Genomic DNA, 21,415 nt, shown 5'->3' with positions numbered 1-21,415 from the left:
CGCAGACAGATACAACAAATGACAATCGTTTGCAATATGACTACAGCCATGTTACTTAAAAGCAATAAAACTTAGAATAGCAACGCCGCATTTGATGTCGTCCATATTGAAGTCTAATTGTATTTATTTATTATTTTATTTCGTTGCGTGGTCAATTTAGAAACTCTTCGAACCATTTCACAATTACATTAGTACTCTTTTTTTTTATTAATTTTTTCAGTTTTAACACGACCTTAAGGTATTATCCTGATGGTTGAGCATAAATAAAAAGAAGGTACACTTAATTGCAAAAGAGTACATTTATTTCTATATTTCACATTCCTGAACAGTTTATTAGAGCTTAGATTTCTACATACTAAATCTTTGGTGTAGCAATTCATATATTATATTTTAGTATAACTATTGATATGAATACTTATGAAATATAAGAAGTGTGAATATAATAGAATTTCAAACTCACAAGTAGCGCAAATCACACATACCTACATTGTACCGATAATGAAATGTTTAAAATTTCATAATGAAAACTATGTCTGCATATATTCCCAACATGCACAAATGGGAGGCAGATTGAGTAAAAATTAACATTTCTGCAATTTTTACAATTAAATCGAAAATGGAAAATATGTTGGTAAATATAGATACATATTTTAAATATAAGTCTATACAGATACGAGATTCAAGGAACATCCTTAAATAGACTATTTTGGTTTCACCTGAATTAACGACAACTAACTGACCCCAACTAGTTTACTTGTTGTAATACGCGAAGTGGCAATTAAAAGAATCAGGATTATACTGGTTTTCTGTTTTTTGGCATAGAAGCCTAAGTCAATATTTACATTTCACTTCTGGAGAGACCTTGCCACCGATGCCCACTTTATTGCAGCATATATCCATATTAATCCGTCTCTTATTCCTTATGTGAAACTTCCGTTTTTTGCATTTTTTCAGCATCAACGTGCTGCAAGAATTACACAAAAACAGCGTAAAATGCAAATTAACGTTTACACGAAAAAAACACAAATAAAAAACGATAAAACCTAAATTATTGAGAACTAAAATTAAATTAAAAGTAGCAAACATTTTTCTCATCTTTGGCTGCGACCTACTTTAAAACAATAATAAATATCACAACAACAACTAAAAAATACAAGAATGATTTACAATATAAACATAACACTTAAATCATTAATAAAATGTCAAAAATGGAGACTACGCACACGAATGTGAGTTAAAAAATTTTATTTTCCGATTGGCGAGAGTAAGGTGAGGAATTTTCACATGTCCATATTGGCTTCCAATTCTTGGATCACTTGCTATGTCGGTATGTTGCATAGCGAATTTTAAATTGAACTTTCGAAGTGAAAAGTGCGAATCCAAACGTTACGTAAGTAATTAACAGTTGGGAAGACTAGAAAAGGGCGTCTAGAGAAATTGGGCGGAACAATTTTTGCAAAGAGTAAATAATGTAGGTGGAACTGTAATAAGTTTTTCTGTTCTAAAGAAGACGTGGTTAATATAATATACATTTCATGAATCGAAAATAATTCGCCATTGAGAGATTTTAACCAAACATTTGATGAATGGTTCCAGAACACTGAGATTTTTTTTATATAAAATCAATTTTTTCTGTTTTTTTTTTGATTAGATGAAAAATGTTGGTAAATTCCTGTTAAATCAATCATAAAACTAACAAATAGCACCGCCTGAAACTTAAAAAAAAATTCACGATCGATTCACGATCGGTTTGCAAAGTAGCGCGCACTTTCCAAAATTAACTGACAATTTTTTTAAACACTCTTTCAAACTTCTTCTCTTAGGCGTTGATGTACCATTATGATTCATAAATAATTTCTGCCTTTATAGAAATAAATCGACGCTCTTTCCGTCCAATATCACCAAATAAATATAATTCTAAGCCCCCCCGACAGTACTTTCAGTAAATGCTTGTGGTGCTTGACGCCGTATCTCTCCTAAATGTAAAAGTAATTTTCGTAATCCGCATATGAAGGTTGACCGTTTTCACTTTTCTTTCCGATAATGGTATTGTTGTTTTCAAACACTTTTAGTTCAGTATTCAGATTTTTCACAATCGGATTGTCCTTAAGCTGGGCAGTGGACTTGCCCTGTTTTTCTTCAAGAGTTTTATGAGGAACTAAAGATGTTGATGATTTAGATAATTGGAGGAGCTTGCCTTTAGGGCTGGAACTCGGCGTTCCTTTGAACAACCTGGAAGCTGGTAGTGGTGGCAATTCGGAGACCCAAAATATCTGAAAATATAGTAAAGATTTTTTTTTATTTTATCGTATCGAGAATATCTGTTTCTACGCGACGCGAATCAACCAATGGTCATATTTCAAGATGCAAGTTTCAGCAGCCTTACAGAAAGGAAAAGTCGACAGAAAAAACTCTTCATTCATTAGTACGTAAAATAAAGAATACTACTCACTTTTCTCCTGGAGAGTGGGGGGTAATCAGGATTTCTTCTTATCAGAAAGTGGCATTCATGTGAGGGCAACCAAGACTGTTGAACATGGAGAGGTCGGTCATCGGGGTGCAGTTTTCTTTGTTGCTCCCTTTCAGGGTTCACCTTAAAAATCACACAAATACTTGAGACATGTTTATGCCTAACAAAAATATTTTTCGTGAATTTATAATTGATTATTTGAAAAATTGTGGTTATTACAATACATTTTGCTGCACTTAGCGATATTGAATTAGATTAAAAATGAGCCCATTGGTACACCTGTATCGGGTGTTAAGCCAAAGATGTAGGCCTAAAGACATCTCGCAGAAAATACAGAAAGAACGTTTTTAGCGGTAAAAATTAATTAATAAGTTTTGACATACCTCGTATAGAGAAAACTGTTCTACCCTCTCTCGGCTACTATAACAATTCAATAGAAGTGCTATAAGTTCGTCCACTGTTGTTCTTGCACTGATCAGCAATGATTTATATTGAGAATTGCTGTTTAGGACAGAATCGTGTACTTTGACTAGACCACCTCGACGTGTTTGTAATGAGAATCTGTAAATCACGTTGGAAGTATATTACATTGTGATATACCTAAATAGGAACCTGACTTAGAAAAACACAAGTTATTTACCTTACATACAGGATATTGCAAAAAATAGATATAATTTTCGTTTTCACTTTTCAATCACCCTGTATATGAAGCAACATTGATTTTATTGTTTAATAAATATGAGATTTTTACGTGTGATACGTATACTATTACGACTTACTTTGAGTCGCCTTTCGGATGGCAACTTTGTAAGACGGCAGGTCTCGCTTCATCGTCCAACGCTAAATGAGTCCTCACTCCCGCTTTCCTCACGGTTACCTCCATGCTCAGATAAAACAACTTTGGGTCCCGATGTTTCATTTTATATTTGCCCAGTAATGTTCCAACAACTTCTTTGCAAGTCGTTTGAAAGGTAATGCTTAAGGTTTTGTATTCTATATCCGGTCGAAGGCACTTTGCGTATACCTTGATTGTAGTCTGAAAATTATAAATTACCATAAATATTTAAAAAATTCGTACTCATTGATTCAAACATTATTTCAACATTTATATCAAAATTAAACTCTACGGAAATTAAATAGATATTGAATAGGTTGTGGCATGCATTTACATGTTTGGTTTTATCCTAAATAAATACAATTTCTATGAGTAAACTAAAAAACAAAAAACAATCATTTCCGGTACCGGGAATCGAACCCGAGCCTCCTGGGTGAGAGCCAGGTATCCTAGCCACTAGACCATACCGGACTATTTAGGTCAGTGAGCTACGTTCTAAATATTCAACTAGATGCGAATGTGAAATATAAATTACTCTTCGTATTTCAACAAAACGCATCTTCTTTTATAAATTCATTACGTGGATATTAAAGATTACTGAATAATAGTTTATAATGAAACAAATTTAAGTTAATTATGACAAAACGAATTAATCCCTTTTAGTTGACTTAATCAATTGGATTGCTCTGTAACGGTGAGAGTTGGTCAAGATCGGCTAATAGGGAAAGCCCTTAGAATACATTGGGGATACATATATCGACCCGAATTTGAATCATTTAATATTGAAATTTTGAAGTGAATTAATAGAAAAGGTTAGATATTTTTCAATTGAACAGTTTATATTAGTCAATCGCGGTTAGTTAAATATCTAAAATGCAGCACCTCTCTCTTAGTAATCCGGTATGGTCTAGTGGCTAGGATACCTGGCTCTCACCCAGGAGGCTCGGGTTCGATTCCCGGTACCGGAAACATTTTTTTTAATTTGACCTCATGTTTAAACTTTTATTTTTAAATTATACCCAACTGTATATAATCAAAGAATATAGGAGGAAAGCAGTGATTATTTTGAAATAAATTTTTAGTTATTGCCAGAAAACATATTTGATTACATAAAGTGTTCTAAAATTAAGGGATCGTGTTTAATTTTATTGTATTAAGTATAACTCTCAAAATTTGTTTGGATTGATGGATAAATAGCAAAATTCTAAATAATTTTATGACTAATCAACTTATATTTAAATGTAGTCCTTTTGAGATATTTATTGCATTGCAGATGTGGCGGTTTTTTGCTCATTCTATGGTTGTAACTTCTATGCCGTTAAAGTCAGGACTTTACGTTCCTGCTTTAACTTTTCACGACAGAAATAGTATTTGATTTTTGAATTTTTTATAAAAATTTCTAAAAATGAATATATCTAATAAATAAATGAATTTAGATAAATATTTTTCACGTTATAATTGTGACGTATAAATTTTAATTTCTACAGGTACGCAGGCGGGCGTTTTTAACATCAATCAAATACAAAAAATCCGCTTACACCAACATTGAATCTAAAACTTTTCGCCTTTTAAATAAAGAATAGTTGTCGCTCGAGATATTTACATGTCACGACTAAACCTAGATTTAGAAATCAAAGTGTTGGGTCCGCCTGAAACCTGAAAGCTTTGCTGTGCCCGATGATGACGATTAGTCTTTTCCGGTCTTTAATGAAACGTCTTTAATAACTAGAAAAATATTTTTGAGCAATATATAACAGTACAATTTTCACATAGATTTCAAAGGAATCTGAATCTAGGACAGATTTGAATTGATTTATAAATAAAGCATACATTGTATGGTTTCTTGACGATGAAGATGTTCCAATTAATGCCTCCTTTACACTAAACAAGCACGACTAACAGTCAAAATTACCCTGTAAGAATGTTCGAGTCTAATTCCGCAGCATGGCAAAAGATTTATCTTTATTTGGGGTCCATAAATCCGCCTAATCTAGGCAAGAAGTGAGTAGTATATCTACAGATGTACATCTCCTCGCGACCTTCACCTAAACAAATTTGTTCTTGGTGGCAAAGCCGTTAGTAATTAAAGATAAGGATTTGAGTCGAGTCTCTAATACATATAATATAACAAGACTTTTTTTATATTCGTTTATAGTTGGATGTTCGCTAAAAATTTCAAAATAGAGATAATGCACAATATAAGCAATAAATTCCAAGTTTTTCATGAGAACTCACAAATATATACACATGGTGAGTTTGCACAAGTATTATAGTATATTGCATAAAATTGTTGATATTGCGAATCTATGTAACTACCAATCCGTAGATCACCTGCAGATTTACTGGGAGACGCCGGTAGATGAATTATACAAATCTCTAAGTCTACAGTCTACCAGAATAATTTGTCTAAATACGTAACAAAATGAAGCAACAATACTCAGAATAAAAAGCGTGCTGTCCAAATTGAATTTCTCCAGAATTTTCAAAACTATTTTTCTTGTGAGGATTTTCACCTACATGCAAGAATTATTTCTGATGATGAGATAAACATAATTCTTGTCGAATTCAGAAGAACTATAAATATGGTGAAATTCAGACAAATTTGAGAAATTCCGGGGTTTTTTTACAAACTTTCTTAGCTAATAAGAGAGAATAAGTCTAGAAAAAGGAATTCCAAAAATCTTGGAATATCTTGTGGAATTTTTAACACTTTGGGATTCCTTGCATCGGACGTATAGTGAAACAACATTGAAAACTTTCTGTTAATATAACGCTATTCATTCCTGGAAATTTTGGGTCATTCACGAAAATTTAGCTACTTTCTATATCACTTAATATTATTGCGGTAATAGGGACAGAGATGCTTCCAAATACACATGTGGCCAAATGTTAAGTATTTCTGACCGTTAAAAGAGGATTTTATAACTCGTGACCTACTCGAACAACTTTACGAAATTGTAAAAATATCAGAAAAAATTATGTGCTTTCTTCGACAAAAATGGAATTTCTTGCCTTTTAGCTTCCTCCACGGCCTCGGCTTCGACTCGGGTATGAGTAATGCTGCGGCAGTAAATATGCTACTTTTTCATCATGGCGAATAAACAGCTATTTTATTTGCTCCGTCACAATATTTCCAACGACTTTCGTATAAATTAGTCGGCAGTGAGACGTACGCAAATTATTTAAAAACGTGATGATGTTATCAATTAATTATTTGAAAAACATTTGGAATATTATGAAAGCGAAATCTAAGAATCAAACAAAGATCAAGTTACATATTGCGGATTGTGGAATACTCAGGTGTATTTTAAAAAGTGCAATGAATGAAAATTTCAAGGTAAGGGTAATATTTAAAAACGGAATTTCGTGGATTACATCCTCGAAGCATACGGCTGCAACATTGTTAAGGCGACCGGGGGAATTATCACGATAATTGAAGTAGTGATTGGTCCAGCGTAACAATGAGATGCCAGCATTGTATTGCTGAAAGATTAAAATTGACCGATAAATGAAATTCTCAATAACATTTCAAATTTATGGCTAACATGTATTGTAACGCAGACGCCAATCTACATTAAATCCCAATTTCCGGTAGGTACAAAGTATTGTCGATATACATTAATGAAAGAAATTTACTACTATAAAAATATTTACTCATGTTACACCATGAACCTGTAATGGGTAAATGCGCTCGCAAAATGTCAATCACCTTTAATCTTATCAATATGAATATTCTTATTTGTGGATGAAGCCTCGAAGAGAGAATTACACTACAACGCATTTTTTTCTAACTAACATCTGTGTTTACTCAATATGTGGATGCTCAAGGGTTAATTGTGTCATAGTGAACATAAAAGAAAGTTATTTTTCATATCATTTCTGATTCTGAATGTCCTGATTTACACGAGGAGTGTCTCTTTCATAGCCGGAGTAAAAAATGAATTTTCAAATATTGCCTTGGTAACGACTAATAACACGTGAAATTGATTTCAAGGCAAATATAAATGTCTTTTGAAAATCTCTTGGCCAATTTTAATGCAAAATCAATTTACTAAGGAATAAGCTCCTCCCTTGAGACTCGATTTAAAACGGAACATTTAAAAGAAATCGTTTAAGCATCGTCTGTTCCTTAAAAAGGAAGTGTTCATTCCACGTAATGAACTGTAAAGACCGAAGACATTATAAAACAATAGTCGGCACAACTTTGACACGAGTCAGGAAGTGGATGATTAAGCAACACAAAGCTGTCTGTAGGTTTCAATCATACTGTTTTTGAGATATTTCACGTGTCGCAATTTACCAAATATTTAAATTTGATTATTTACCGCACAGGTGCGGAAAATCATGCTTTTCCATACGTCACAGCGGTTACACATTACATAAACGCTACAAAGCAGAAAGTAATTTTTTTCTCCTTCACGGAAAAAATATTTACAATGTTTTTAAAGAACTACATTGCTTTAGATTTTTATTATCCAGACAGAAACATTATCCAAATAAGATTTAAATCCAAGGTGGTGTTCCTTCAAATGAGTTACCATTCGTTTCTTTTGATGTTCGGAAAAAAACAAGAGACGGAATGGAACACCGAAAATCTTTTGCCGTGCAGCGAAACTTTGCGAACCTGTTCCAAATGCATTTGTAGGCTTACGCCAATTGGTGTTGTTTGCCGCGTAGTTTGCTGTATTGTTTTTTATTCAGAGGAATGTTCAGGTCTGTAGAAGCCTTGGAGTTCTGGCGCGAAATGACAAGGAATGGGAGAGGCAGAAAATTTATCATACTACTTATTCTGTCTTGAAGAGATTCAACAGACAGGATTTATTTTGATACACTCCGCCGTTAATGCAACCCCAAATAAAAAAGCTAAGAGGTTCAAGTCTGCTGATCTTGCCGGCCGCTGCACGGTGCCACGTCTCCCATAATCGAAACTAGGTGTAGTTAAATACCGTATAATACAAAAATCATGTTTAATGTCCATACAGATGTTAAATGGTATAATCTAAATAAATAATTTCACACTTGATTATTTTAAAATTTATCAAGTTCAACTGCAACATATGTGAAATATGTCTAAAAGTACACGCAGTACTGTATAGTCTTTTTGAGGCTAATTTGAAATTAAATATATCTGTATTATGAAGGTTTTTGATATGTTTCATAATAAATTACAACCCTGTACATGCTCCTCGTTAATATTTGATGACGCACTTGCAATGAAGACTAAAAAATGGAATATATAAGTCGCCAATTTAAAATAGACTTCTTCAAGCTTTTTTTTATTGACATTGAGAGTGTTTAGGATGATTTTGCCTTGATGCAACACACCAGTACCAGTCACTGTTGCTAAATCCGTGAAATCCCCGTGAAACAAAATATGCCCAAAGCTTTTAACTAGTTAAGCAAAGGGGCTTTTATCTTAAGAAAAGATATTTATACTTTTAAATGATGTAGAGCATTCGCTCGTGCCCGACACAAAAAAGGAACCTCATATCCTGTCTCCTGTGAAATTGAATAACCTCCAGGTGCAGGTTTTCGAGGGGACACATATGGTAAATACCAAGACCATATGAATATAATAGGAATAATGAGTGCAGGATCGAGCAAATTCTGGTTAAAAGATACACGAAAATTAAAGGTTTCGCAGTACTTAAAAAAATATTTTCGTTATAAACTTGAGAGCTCGTATTTCAGAGATTTCTCGGCTGATTTTCACCAAGTAACGAGATATAGGTATATTGGTAAAATATTCCTAACATATAAAAGGTTTGTGAATTCCCCTGCATTTTAAAAAAATTTTAATTAAATATAACAGTAGTGCGTCGCATTGTTTTGCCTTGAACTTCATAAGATATTGAAATTTTTCTTTTTAATGTAAACCAGCTTACGCCACTGATTTTGCAAGAAATGAACAGCTACAGTGAAGTTTTTCTTGTCCTGAAGAACTATATTAAAAAATATCCAAAACATATCTAAGGTGTAAAATGTTACATCAATTAGTAATTGACGATAAAAGCGCATGTTTATATACCATAAAACGAAAATAAACTCTTTTCAAAGGAACAGACGTGCCTAGGAGGAGTTTGGTCTTAAGGGCGTCCGTAAAACGGCGGTAACGTGATATTCACATACATAAAACCCCCGGAAGTTGGCGTTTTGTGTGCCCCGCACGTGCATTATGGACACCGATGGTGAGCACCTGATATTCCTGCTCGAACCCTACTAAAAACTATGTAAGACTTCTAGCACAAGCATTTACTCTGCTTTGACTCAGTATTTCGCTGAAAAATATCTGAAGGAAATTGCAAGTAATTTCCTCGCATATAAAAAAGTCCCATAAGAGGAACGCAATTCTAAAAGTTATACCAGAGAATGGTATAGCGAGTAACATTTTCAATATTATCTAGCGTTTGGTAATATCTTGGCATTATTATACAGGGTGTAATATATCATCATGCAGATATTTGAGGGCGCGATAGTGGGCTACAAAATAATTAAAAAAAGTGCTAATACCACATGGTCAAAAACGCACCATTTTTGATATAGAGAGTGACAAAGTTTCATATTTTACTGTAATAACGCTGATACTAAAAAAAAGTGCTTAAACACATATAACTTTATTTAAAAAAAAAAGAAGATATTTAATGCATTATTTTCCATGTTCAAATTCTTCCCCCTATCCAGCTCCCCTATTAGGTTTTTATTTTCGAATAAAAAGGTACGCATTGTAATATACCAAAAATCAAATGTAATTTAATAAGGGATACAAAAGTATGTATAAAACTAAAATTGCATCTATAGTTTACTTAAAAAATAAAATTATCAAATATAAAATGGAGTAAGTCACTATTACATGAAACAAAATTGAAAATCTTATAATAAACGCTCAAATTAGGCTCTAGTAACCATTTGATAATGATTCCGTGGGATTTTTATTGATAGATCAAAGAATATGTATAGTAAAATATAGCATAGCACAGTAACATAATGCTTTGCTTTGCTGCACATTTTAGAGCAATTTCCACATTCCTGGTTTGTTGAATTTTTTTATTAATCCGCAAAACTACACTTCTATCAAAGGTCTGCCTGAATATTTATCATTAAATATGACACATGCCCAGTCGTAAATTCTTACGCGATCTTCATATCACAAAAACATTAAAATTTCAAGTTTTTGCTTCTCAGATAAACGCTCCGTTTTTCTGATATTCTACCTGTACTAGATACTTCACAATTGAATTCAACTACTACTGAATTCTATGAAAACCAAAATATTTTTTAACCATAAAATTGCTTACACTGAAGGCGATTTGGAATTTTAACTTCCTATTATCGTTTTTTCACTTTCATTCAACGTGAAACAAAAATGGGTTGTCTATCTAGGAAGTAAAGATTAAATCTTTTAATCTTTTTAGGATATGGACTTTGTTTTATTTTTTTAAAACAAACTACAGATCCACTTTTACTTCAGAGTATACCGTTCTATTACTTATTGAATTACCTTTCATTTGATATACTGCAATGGGTACCTTTCTAGTTGAAAATAGAGAGTTAGTAGAGGTACCTAAATAGGGGTTAAAAATTTGAAAATCTAAAACAATACATTAAGTGCCTTTTTTAAATAAAATTATACACGTTTCATCATTTTTTTTAATATCGGGTTTATTAAAGCTATAAACGTGTTGGAATACTTTTTATAAGGACTGTATGCTCAATGTGCTTGAATCATGTGAATTGTATTAAATTTTATATTAAATTTTCAATAACATAGATTCAATGCTGTAGATCAACGAAATTGACGAATGAGAACCCGACTTAAAGTGCACCGCTACATTGAAAGGTGTCAAAGTGAACAATCCTATAATCACATTAACGAACATGCGTTTATATGTTACAGAAACATCAAAGCGTTCCTCTGCCACTAAATTCTGTACACAAAGTGTTTACTAAAGTGAAATTAAATTGCTCCAAAATAGAATGCCCTGTTGTGCCCATCTGGCTATTTTTTTAAAACTCTAATGCCGTTTTAAAGCTTCTATTAAGACACAATGAAAACATATTCCAATCATCCATACACGTTTTTCTCTAGTTAAAAAAATACTTTGTTTATGGCTCCTTGTAAATATAAAAAATATATATAAATTCATTCCTGGCTTCTCTTTGAAAAGCGATTTTACGACGGTACCGGTTTTAGCTCTGAGCTTCGAAATCTCGAGAATTTCTTCAACCTATTTACTCAAAAATGTACACCGGATTAATCGTTTCAAGCAGCTCTTTCAGCGAACATGAGGAAAATTGTGTCATCATTCACATTAATACCTTTTTTCTGTTTTTTACATTTCATAGCTTCCTCCAGCTGCTTTTCGAAAGCATCCGCATGCCGGCATCTCGAAAATGTGTAGAGGAATTGCATGCTGCAAAGGGGAGCGCTAACTGCGTTTGCACACACTGCTGCATTTAACTGAGGACCCATGAACGATACAATCTATCTAGTCTGTAGGAAGTGCGACTACAGTTAGAACACAAAGGACAATACAAACTAAACATGTATGTGCACATAACAACCAGAAAATCGTACATAAATAATGTCTTCATGATTAACATGAAATTATGAGAACTATTCACGAAGGAAAAAACTGGCGTCACCTGCGTGAGAACTATGCGTTCTTTTCCCGTGGAATGAGGTTGCCTTGTAAGGTCGAATGGAGGCCTTTTGTTCGCAATTTTATACACAGAATATAAGAAAGTAATGGGATTTTATTTCTTTTTGGTGTTCTACATTTGGGTCGATGGATGAAAGAAAAGTATTAAAAAACTTTACTATATTAACAAAAATTATCCAACCATGACAACGCATTTATGAGCGAAAGAATGGTTCAGAAATTCCTTGTTTCGAAACCAAATAAGTGATGTACTGTTTAAATTTAAGAGCTAATTCGCTTAGAAAAGTCGAAATAGAGCCTGGTTATTGGTGAGATTCCTGGTTTCTATGGAAACTACCGAGATGGTATGTTGGCTCTAAATATACTAAGGGCTTCACAGTTGTTGAGAAATCATGTTTTTGGGTCAATGTATCAATATCGAGGTAACTTGTCAAGAAAATAATTTTCTTAAAGATCGAGAAATACACAAGATTATCTTGCTGGGAAAGTTATCACGAGATTGATATGTTGGTACATAAGTACGATTTTTCTTAACGTTAACGATCATAGTAAAAATATGTCAAAATAACGTTAACGTACAGTGAAATAAATGGTTTAGAAACTCTCTTATGAAGCAAAAGTCAAAAGGCAATATTAAAGCTATACGTACGCAAACCTATATCGAAATATCAAAAAAAAAGTCGCTCTCTTATTCATATATTTTCAAAACTATAATTTTTAAAATTTCTAAAACCATCGTATGTCCGTTTCTGGAAGAGCCACCAATCTTGCATAATAGACTTCAAATACAAAAAATAGTATGGGTGTGAATTGGGCGTACTGTAATGCAAACCCCCATGAACAAATCCTTTCAAAAATTCACTTGCATCCGTCCAAAAACGATAATTTCATGATTTTTGATGCAGGTAGCTCATTGACACCATTCGTGTGAATCTTATGCAAGGAGCTAATATTTCTTAACGGTCTGCTAATTCCGGACTATGCCGGAATTGCACCAGTGCCGCTTCTTATTGTTCTTCTTCTTGGTACCTGCATCCTTCGTCTCGGCCTTGTATCTAAACATTAATGTACGATAAAATGCGTAAAAGGAAAGGCAGAAGCCAAAGAATGAAATTCCCATCAGATGTTCCCATGGTGTCAAGTGGCATGTGGTAGTAGCTACACGTTGGGGCCCTTTCTTGGTCCCACGCCGAATTTCATTGAAGATCTATTGTTTTTCATGGCAAAAGGACAGCGCACTGTTGTTAATTTTGTTGTGGTTTGCGGTCTATCCGTAGACATTGCTAAACATTAAGCCTTAGAGTTATCCATTCTTTATAATCATTAAGAATTGTGTGAAATGTGTATAAGAATATGCTAATATAATATTAGACAGCTGGCACCAAAAAGCGTACTACTTCCTGTTTTAACAAAAAAAAAGCATATTTTGTTTGATTTTAATGGATTCGCTACTTTATTTTCATACCATAAAGTTGAGGAAACTGGGAAAAAATGCGCTTTTTATCTCAGAATTAAGGCATATTAGCTATTTATTCTTTAGGGCCCATTGAACAAAGGTAAAAATATACTGCATGCTGTTCAAGCTCAGCTACGTTCTACTGATATCTAATACCTCGTTGCCTAGTTGTTTTTGTAATAAATGTGTAATATAAGGTATTATGAGACGAATTAGTTTATGGCGAAGCGAGCTTTAGACTAGGTCCATAAATGGTTAAGTTGAATAAGACTTCATTATCCAACTTTAACGATTAATATGGCTTACATTAAAACTTAACATTGATATCCCACGTGAAAAAAAGTTAATATTGAAAATCTGAATCCAAGTTTAAATAGTCATAAACTTTTTGCGAAAAATATAATCACCATAAGCTGTTTATAGTCTGAAAGTCGTCGGCGGATAACCATAAAATGGTGATTAAGACCGATAAAATCTTCCTGCAAAATGACTCAAAGAAGTTCTACAAAAACGCAGAGAATAAAATCCTTCTGTTTTCTGAAAAGCCCAAGACACGAAAAAGGAGATTATCCAGAAGTTTTTTAAATATCAAATCGGAACAAAAAAATGGAAAAAGAAGATCCAGTCGTAAAACGTAATCCTGAAAATATAAAAAAGGTCAAATAATCGTAAATAAAATTGAGCAAAAGGCGAGATGAGATTTATCTGAACACAAATTTAGGTAACTGGGGGTCAAAAATCGAAAATGATAGTTAATAAAAAAAATAGAAATAAAAACGAAAACAGCAGACATATTTTGATATAACTTTATTTTTTGCTATCAATCTACTTTCGAAGCATAAGCAAATAGGTCAGAGATGGAAAGTTGATCCAGGCCAGTTTACCATTTAATAAAAAGTGGTAAACATATTCAAATTTTGTTAACTCTTACATAATCTTACCTGCAGAGACGATTCATTTAAAGACGAGTAACTAGAAGATCTACTTCCTAAAGGCTCAGGACTTAGACTTCCATACGACGTAGTTGAACTCAAAGACACCGTATCAGCTCTACTTCGATAAGGAGAAAGCTGCACGTGCTTCATCATCTAAAACAAATTTGGAATTATTACTTTTATTTGTTGCTTCGTTCTATTGTTTAATTGTCATCAAGATTAAGGATTCACAAGTTTTTTTTTGGCAAAAAGTGTTATATGTGTCTTCTGCAAATAACTGCTAGTTTGTTGGTAATACGAAAGTACATACATATGTCTTTTCATGTTATATACATTATAAAATTTCATTGAATTTTTTTATATTAAATTTCTGTATGTTGGATATTTTGTAGTTCATAAGTTTAGAATTATAAGTATTAGAGTTGGCAGCAAGATAATGACGAGCGCACTGACAGAGCCATCTAGGAATGAAGCACTGCACACTACGTTACTAAGAGGCTTAGTGTCGGGGAATCCCATTTGGGACTGGGATATCTCCGTGGGGAACTGAGAAGGAAAGGCAAGATTAGAAAATAAGCATTCGAGATATAGAAAGGCAGAGGTAGGGTAGAGTGGTACGGTAAACTGGTTAGTTTCGCTTTTTATATTTTGATAATAGATTAACATTTCTTCACCATGGAAAATGTTCATAATGTTATTTCGACAGGTAGATGTTCTCTTTAAACACCACAGGGATATGCCATAGAAAATCTGCAAATTTTTGCAAGTTCTTAGATCTCACAGTAAAATTTGTCACTGAAACTAGAATATGTAAACGATACCGAAGTATTGGTGCTTTAAGAGTTTAAGAGATGTGTATTATTATTATAACTGTGAAGACCAAACACCAGCTCAGCACGGCAAACAATGAACCCTTTGAGCTTTTGAGGCAGCATTTGTCGTTAAAAATTTACTATGCAATACGCTATTGAGGCGATAATGGCGCCTTAGACGTGGAAATGCGAAGTGTGCAAAGTTCATTGTAATTTACATGGGACATAGAGATAAGTAAGAATCAAAGAAGTTGTTTAGAATATCCAGCTGTGTAAGCTAATAATATCTAGAGGATATTATTTTGCATTAGTAACATCATGAGATTTATATTTTTGAATTAATGTTTTATAAGAGAAAAGTTTGAATTTTTACTCAAAAACGGCACCATAATTTTACGATATCGCTTGATTAGGCTTCATTACGACCGATCGAAAAAGTATTTTTATTGCTTGTTTGGATTGATGAATAATGCTTCCAAACAGGATGTTCTCATGTATTCAATTGAGACCGCCATGTTTGCATCATAATATATCATAAATAATTTACTTGCACTTTCTCAACAAGTCGGATTTGTCAATAAACGTATTGTTTCCAAAGACCTTTTACAATAATACCAGACAATTGATAGGCCTTATAAATTCGCATTTTTTCACACAGGCTTTTATATTGTGGATTAAAACGTAATAATGACAGGAAGGATGCTATCAAATCTACATGAAATTTGCAATTAAATCTGTCTATTCAACATTATCAATGGGCCAGGAAATAGAGGAATATAATAGAAGAAATGAGTTATGGTTCTAACTAAAACAGAAAAAACTTGAAACCATATTATACTATAATACAGGGTGTCCCGAAAAAGGAGATCAATTTACCAACTACAAATCCTTGAGCGCAAAAAAAACTTGAGAGCGGTAAACGTGATTTCTCTTTTCACAATTTGAAGACAGTATCGTACATTTCAATGTTTCTACATCTCACAGCACCTGCAGTTTTTGTGATATTAAGACGGAATCTAGAGAATATGTAACTCTTCTGAGCTTACGTAAATAGACGTAGAGAAAGAGTGGACTAATATAGCACTTTCAATGAAAGTAATTTAGTATGGAGAAAGGCGCTTGACTCCAAAAAAAAAATTATAGATTTAAGCAAACAATTAAGAAGTTTTCCTGTGTAAACCCTAACGACTTGTAAATTTGACATTTAAATTTAAATCGCAAATGCTGTAAGAGCTAGTACGAAAACAGGACAAGTAAAATTGAACTTTGACACTCAGTATATCTTACAGTTGTGAGAACTAGGAATCCTAAATGCTTCCCTTATATTCCGTTACCCACCAAGAATATGTGTACCTTCCATAGTGACATAGTTTTTTCGGACACCCTGTACAATGACCACTTTTCTTAAAGTTAAGTGAAGTTTGGGAACTTTGTTCAACATTTCCCAAATCTCTGTTGGAGAATACTAATCAAAACCACCTATACATTGCTTTGTCATTGTTTTGTCTACAAATGAGAAAAATCTCATTATATTCTCCATAAGTCACGGGAGGATGGATAATTGCGGGTTTTAATTGGAAAAACCCAGATTTATTCAGATTGAACATTCTATTAAAGAATCATACCGGGTGTCCAGGCGAACCCAAGACATAGGACATCAATTTTACGCCCGTGCGGATTATCCAATTGAAAAATTGTTACATGGAGGTCATAATACTGAAGACCGACCATCATTCCGCATATTTCTTCAATCTTCTAATTAGATCCGTTTATCTCACGACGATTTCAAACTCTAAAAATTTGAATGTCCCGCGTAATCGTGCGGGGCCGCGATTGGGCAGAGCCACAGTTTATATTTGTTTAATTTTGACCTCGCCTCTGACCAATCGTGACCTCGAACGGTTACGCGGAACATGAAACTTTTTGAAATTTGGAGATAGAAAAAATTGCGGAATGACGGCCGGTCTTGAGCATCATGACCTCCATGTAAAAATTTTTCAATGGGATGAGCCGTGCAGATGCAAGACAATAAAAACCGATTTCCCATGTTAATCTTCTATGTCCAGGGTTCGCCTAGACATCCAGTATTGTTATTTATGCAGAGTGCAACTTTCTCTTAATTTCCTCTCGTTTCTCGTTCCCAAAAAGTGAGAAGTAATTTGATTCTGCATAATTTACTTTTCGATTTGTCCTGATATACAAACGAGAATATTGTACAATATAAAACACATCAACAGCTTATTTTACAGGAAACAGGATGAGCTCAGAGCGGTCAGTTAACATACCGGCTTTTTCTGTGATTAAAATTACATTCATTTATTGGCTTTGATACGACGGAAGGCGAAACAGGAACTTTTTTTAATTCAACTTATAATTTAACTTTGATTGCATCGCTAATGGTTATTAGCTATTTTAAACATTATCGGTCACAATCGATGTTTCGCAACATGAGAACAATTAGCAGTGAAACAGATGTTAAAAAAAGAGCAATTCCAGACCTTGTTAACAACTATTCATTTTACGGATGATGGTGCGAATCGGACTTTTTCAGGAAATCACCTAACTGCACATTGTAATTTTTTGCCTAATGTTGCGGCTTTAATCACAGTTTCGAATATAGTCGAGTATTTCACTACACATGGCAAAAACTACAAAAACAAATTTTGACACCTTTAAAGAAAATTTTAACAGCTGTTCCATCCTATCCGGACTTAAAAAGGAAAAGAGAAAATATAAGAGAAATCAGACATTTTAGATTTTCGTCGTTTTTCGATGAAAAAGTCCACTTGCGCTCACACAAATGATCTTTCCTCAGACCGAGGATATCGGACCGTAGATGAGCTTTTTTTGAAAATTTCATTCATTTGCACCACATTTTTTTAATTGCTTGCAATAACTGTAGCTCGAGCCTAAAATCGTAGATTGAGTACACAACTGTAGATCTACAATCCACGAGCAGATTTTCTTGCGTTACTCCTCGTTTGGACTGGTGCCTTATGAGACTTGTGGCTTCCTTCATTTTAAAGACCTTCGTATGTGGCCTATATGTACATCTTTCTGGTGTATAAATAACAAGTTTTTATCTAGAGAATCGCTGCGTTCCCATTTTATAGCATTTCAGCTTCATATTTTGGAAGTAAACAATAATAAAGTCGCCCCCGCAGTAAACTCTGAATTAAATTAAATCTACTTTATAGCACTTTCAGCGGGAACCATTCGCTCCGTTTACATCGCTATTGGATCCTGAGCCTACCTGAACATTTCCTGTCAGTGAGTTGCACCAAAAAAGTTCATTTTTAAGAATTATTAAAAAATTCTGTTGCTTCTTGTGTTGGAAATTTGCCGAAATTACGCACTACTAGAATAAACAGTTTTGTGCAGGCGTGCGTTAACCTGTTAAGGCACGGAAAACGTTTAAACGTCAACAATTTAAGTTTTTCAAAAACTTAAAAGTAATGTTTGTTGAAAAATAAAAAATGATATGTAAGGGAAATAATGTAAAAAAATAAAAGCAAAATATTTTGAATGATTAAAAAACACCTACTAATCAACCGAGCCACTTTCGCCGATGTAAACAAACGCATTATTAGTGCATGTGGGTTAACTGAGAGCATAAAAGGTAAACGTTTCATGCTGTTGTAAACTTCGATCAACTGAAAATTTTAATATTATCTATAAAGGCGTAAATGTTACTTCATTTGAGCCCACAAACTTCCTGCCTACTCAATGAAGCCAGCAATAGGTGGAACCAATGAACCAATATCAATGTGGCAAATGCCATTCCAAAAATGTGTGTCATAATTGAAATCAATATATTTAACTGAATTAATTATCAACTAAACGGGCCTGGAATTATAAAGACTTGTTGTGGGTCGTAAGACGATTTTTTTTTTAACGGAAAACGACCTGTTTGATTATTGAATAACCAACAGCAAGATTTGTCTAATTGAAATCGACTCGAACTAGAAATCGAGTAGATAGGCGTATATAATAATTTATTTCAAACCTCCGACCTTCTCATTTCTGACAATTTTCGCCACAATATACTCCAGCAACTTTGCTACTTCAGAATACAAATTCCAGAGGACTTCGATACATCAATCCAAATTATCTTTTTTTTAAACCGCAAATTGCATAGTTGTTTAACCGCAAGATTTCGTTACACAAGTTCAACAAGGGAAATATACACCATCTACAAGCCGCCTTGCTGTGTCGTATCGATTACAAGAGAGGATTTATTTTTCTCCATGGAATGTTCTACTGTCGAGAGAAGTTATTCTTCCTTCACGCTTTGATTTAACTTCGAAGCGTTAAGAGGTTTTCCATTCAGAATAGCCATAAGTTCTATGTACTTACTGCATTCAGCTGAAAGATAAACAAAAGGAGCTATCAAGAATGATGGCGTTAAGATGCAGGTGTAATAGAATTGTTTTCGCTGCTGATTCGACGAACAAGACATTTTTTCTCCCTTTTTTTTAGCTCCAATCCGAGAATCTAGAAATCGACCAACTGGCGCAAATCATAAAACTTGTGCTATTACTCAGGGTAAACGGAGGAGTGAACTTTCCGAAAAGGCAAACATTAACTTTCTAATATTACAGAAACCTTAATGCTGCCACGCCTAACATACTTTATATGCCCCAACTTTCATAATTTCCTTAATGCACTTTTTCCCAAGCGCCCCACCCAGCAATTTTCATTATGAATTCTTGACCCTTCACGAAGAATCAACAAGGGTGGTGCGTAATTTCTTGTCTTCGCCTGAATGTTAGGGTGTAGTTAATACTGTTTTTAGTGATCTTTTGAATTAAACTGAAATGTAAAAGTTTCTTTGAAGGTATTATACATTAGCCATTGTTATAATAGTATCTTTCGCCGACTTCGGCGGACGTAACAAGCAGGGAATTGTTCAAACTTCGATGCGAACATGCCGTCAGCTTTCATAAGCTTTCGTTCCATAAAACTAACAGTTGCCCAAAACTGTTGACTCTGCTGAATGCGTCCACGCGGCAAAGCTGGCTAAGTATCTACCTATTTTGAACAGGAAAACTCGTTTGAACGTTTAATTAGGAAGCGACAATTGTGACTTAATCGTTAACTGGCAAATGAAGCGTTTTTCAAGCTGAAAATAATGCTTAGCCAACAATTGAATTAAGAACAGTTACGTGAAACACCTCCGGAATTAACCAAGATAGTTTGACTCATTACCGGCCCTTAACTGTAACATACTTGGTATTGAAAAATTTGCCTTAAACTACTGTGTTCAAAGAGGTATTGATTTTTCCACTAGGGACCGGTTCCTCAATGCCCTACTGGGAGGGAGCGGACTAATAGTCAACAGTAACTATCAGTCAAAGTATTTCCGTTCATTGCGGGGCTGTTTCAGGTGGCTTCCCTCACTTCACCTGTTTGCAAAGCTTTAATTTTAGTAAATGACAACGTCGCACACGTTTTTTATTTGACAATTTTAATTCAGATGATGAAACCTTGGCCTTGGTCGGCTAGTGAGACCCTGGCAATGTTGCCGGACTTTGAAATTTTTCTCTTACTCGTCTGATAATGTTGATAATTTTGCATGAGTTTGAAGTTTTACTCAAATTTATAGGGCCATTCGCAACTTTTTTCATAAATCTTACATGAAAAAAATGTGCAATCTATCGCATGTTTTAAATTCAAAATATAATCAAAAATACATTCCAGCCCTAGTTCTGCGACAGTAGGTTAAGTACAGAAGTTGACTACTGTATGATGGTAGGTTTTGCTCTAGGAAGGCCATGTCAATTCATGCGTTGTATATGGTGTGTTAGAAAGTACGAATATTTAGAATCACTCACAGAGTCAAGAAATATAATAATGATAATATGTTGACTATTTTATTTGCATAAAAAAAGAAAATTCTGGTACTTAGGAGAAACAGCAGGAGCTTGGGGTATTCCTTATAACACCCTGGAGAATTTCGCGATTTCCACTTTATATGTGTCTAAAATATTTTATACCTTCAGAACTATTAAGATCACTATGATTGATAATTATTCCATGGACTACGATCAGTGCGTTGAAAATGTAAAAATCAATTTTTTTGCGGAATTTGCTCTTAAGTGTACATATTACCACACTTCACTGAAGCTTTGCAAAAAAACCTTTACAAGGAATATTTAAGGCCATTTCAAAAGGGTTATCCGTCGAGTTATCTTTTTCATACAACCGCCTACTATAACTACATAACGACGTTCACAAAACATGTTTT

General features: G+C 33.9%; 1 protein-coding gene and 2 non-coding genes across 3 annotated transcripts in view; 1 reads left to right on the top strand and 2 right to left on the bottom strand.

The window, feature by feature from the left end:
* Positions 1 to 280: 280 nt before the first annotated feature.
* The window catches only part of rau (RA domain-containing protein rau), a 40,531-nt gene continuing 19,396 nt past the window's right edge, over positions 281 to 21,415 (bottom strand). Inside the window, exons 2-6 of the mRNA XM_066282097.1 lie at positions 14,363 to 14,509; positions 3,250 to 3,506; positions 2,854 to 3,031; positions 2,453 to 2,593; positions 281 to 2,273 (exon numbers count right to left, since the gene is read on the bottom strand). Coding sequence (XP_066138194.1) covers positions 1,977 to 2,273; positions 2,453 to 2,593; positions 2,854 to 3,031; positions 3,250 to 3,506; positions 14,363 to 14,509 — 1,020 coding nt within the window. The 3' untranslated portion in view covers positions 281 to 1,976. The remainder of the gene's footprint in view (positions 2,274 to 2,452; positions 2,594 to 2,853; positions 3,032 to 3,249; positions 3,507 to 14,362; positions 14,510 to 21,415) is intronic.
* On the bottom strand, positions 3,705 to 3,776 carry TRNAE-CUC (transfer RNA glutamic acid (anticodon CUC)). The gene has a single exon. It is a non-coding gene; the product is annotated as a tRNA-Glu (tRNA).
* TRNAE-CUC (transfer RNA glutamic acid (anticodon CUC)) lies at positions 4,202 to 4,273 on the top strand. Its single transcript has one exon. It is a non-coding gene; the product is annotated as a tRNA-Glu (tRNA).

This window comes from Euwallacea fornicatus, chromosome 5, assembly GCF_040115645.1.
Source record: "Euwallacea fornicatus isolate EFF26 chromosome 5, ASM4011564v1, whole genome shotgun sequence".
In the NCBI taxonomy this organism is placed as follows: Eukaryota; Metazoa; Arthropoda; class Insecta; order Coleoptera; family Curculionidae; genus Euwallacea; species Euwallacea fornicatus.
This window is presented reverse-complemented; position numbering and strand designations above follow the sequence as displayed.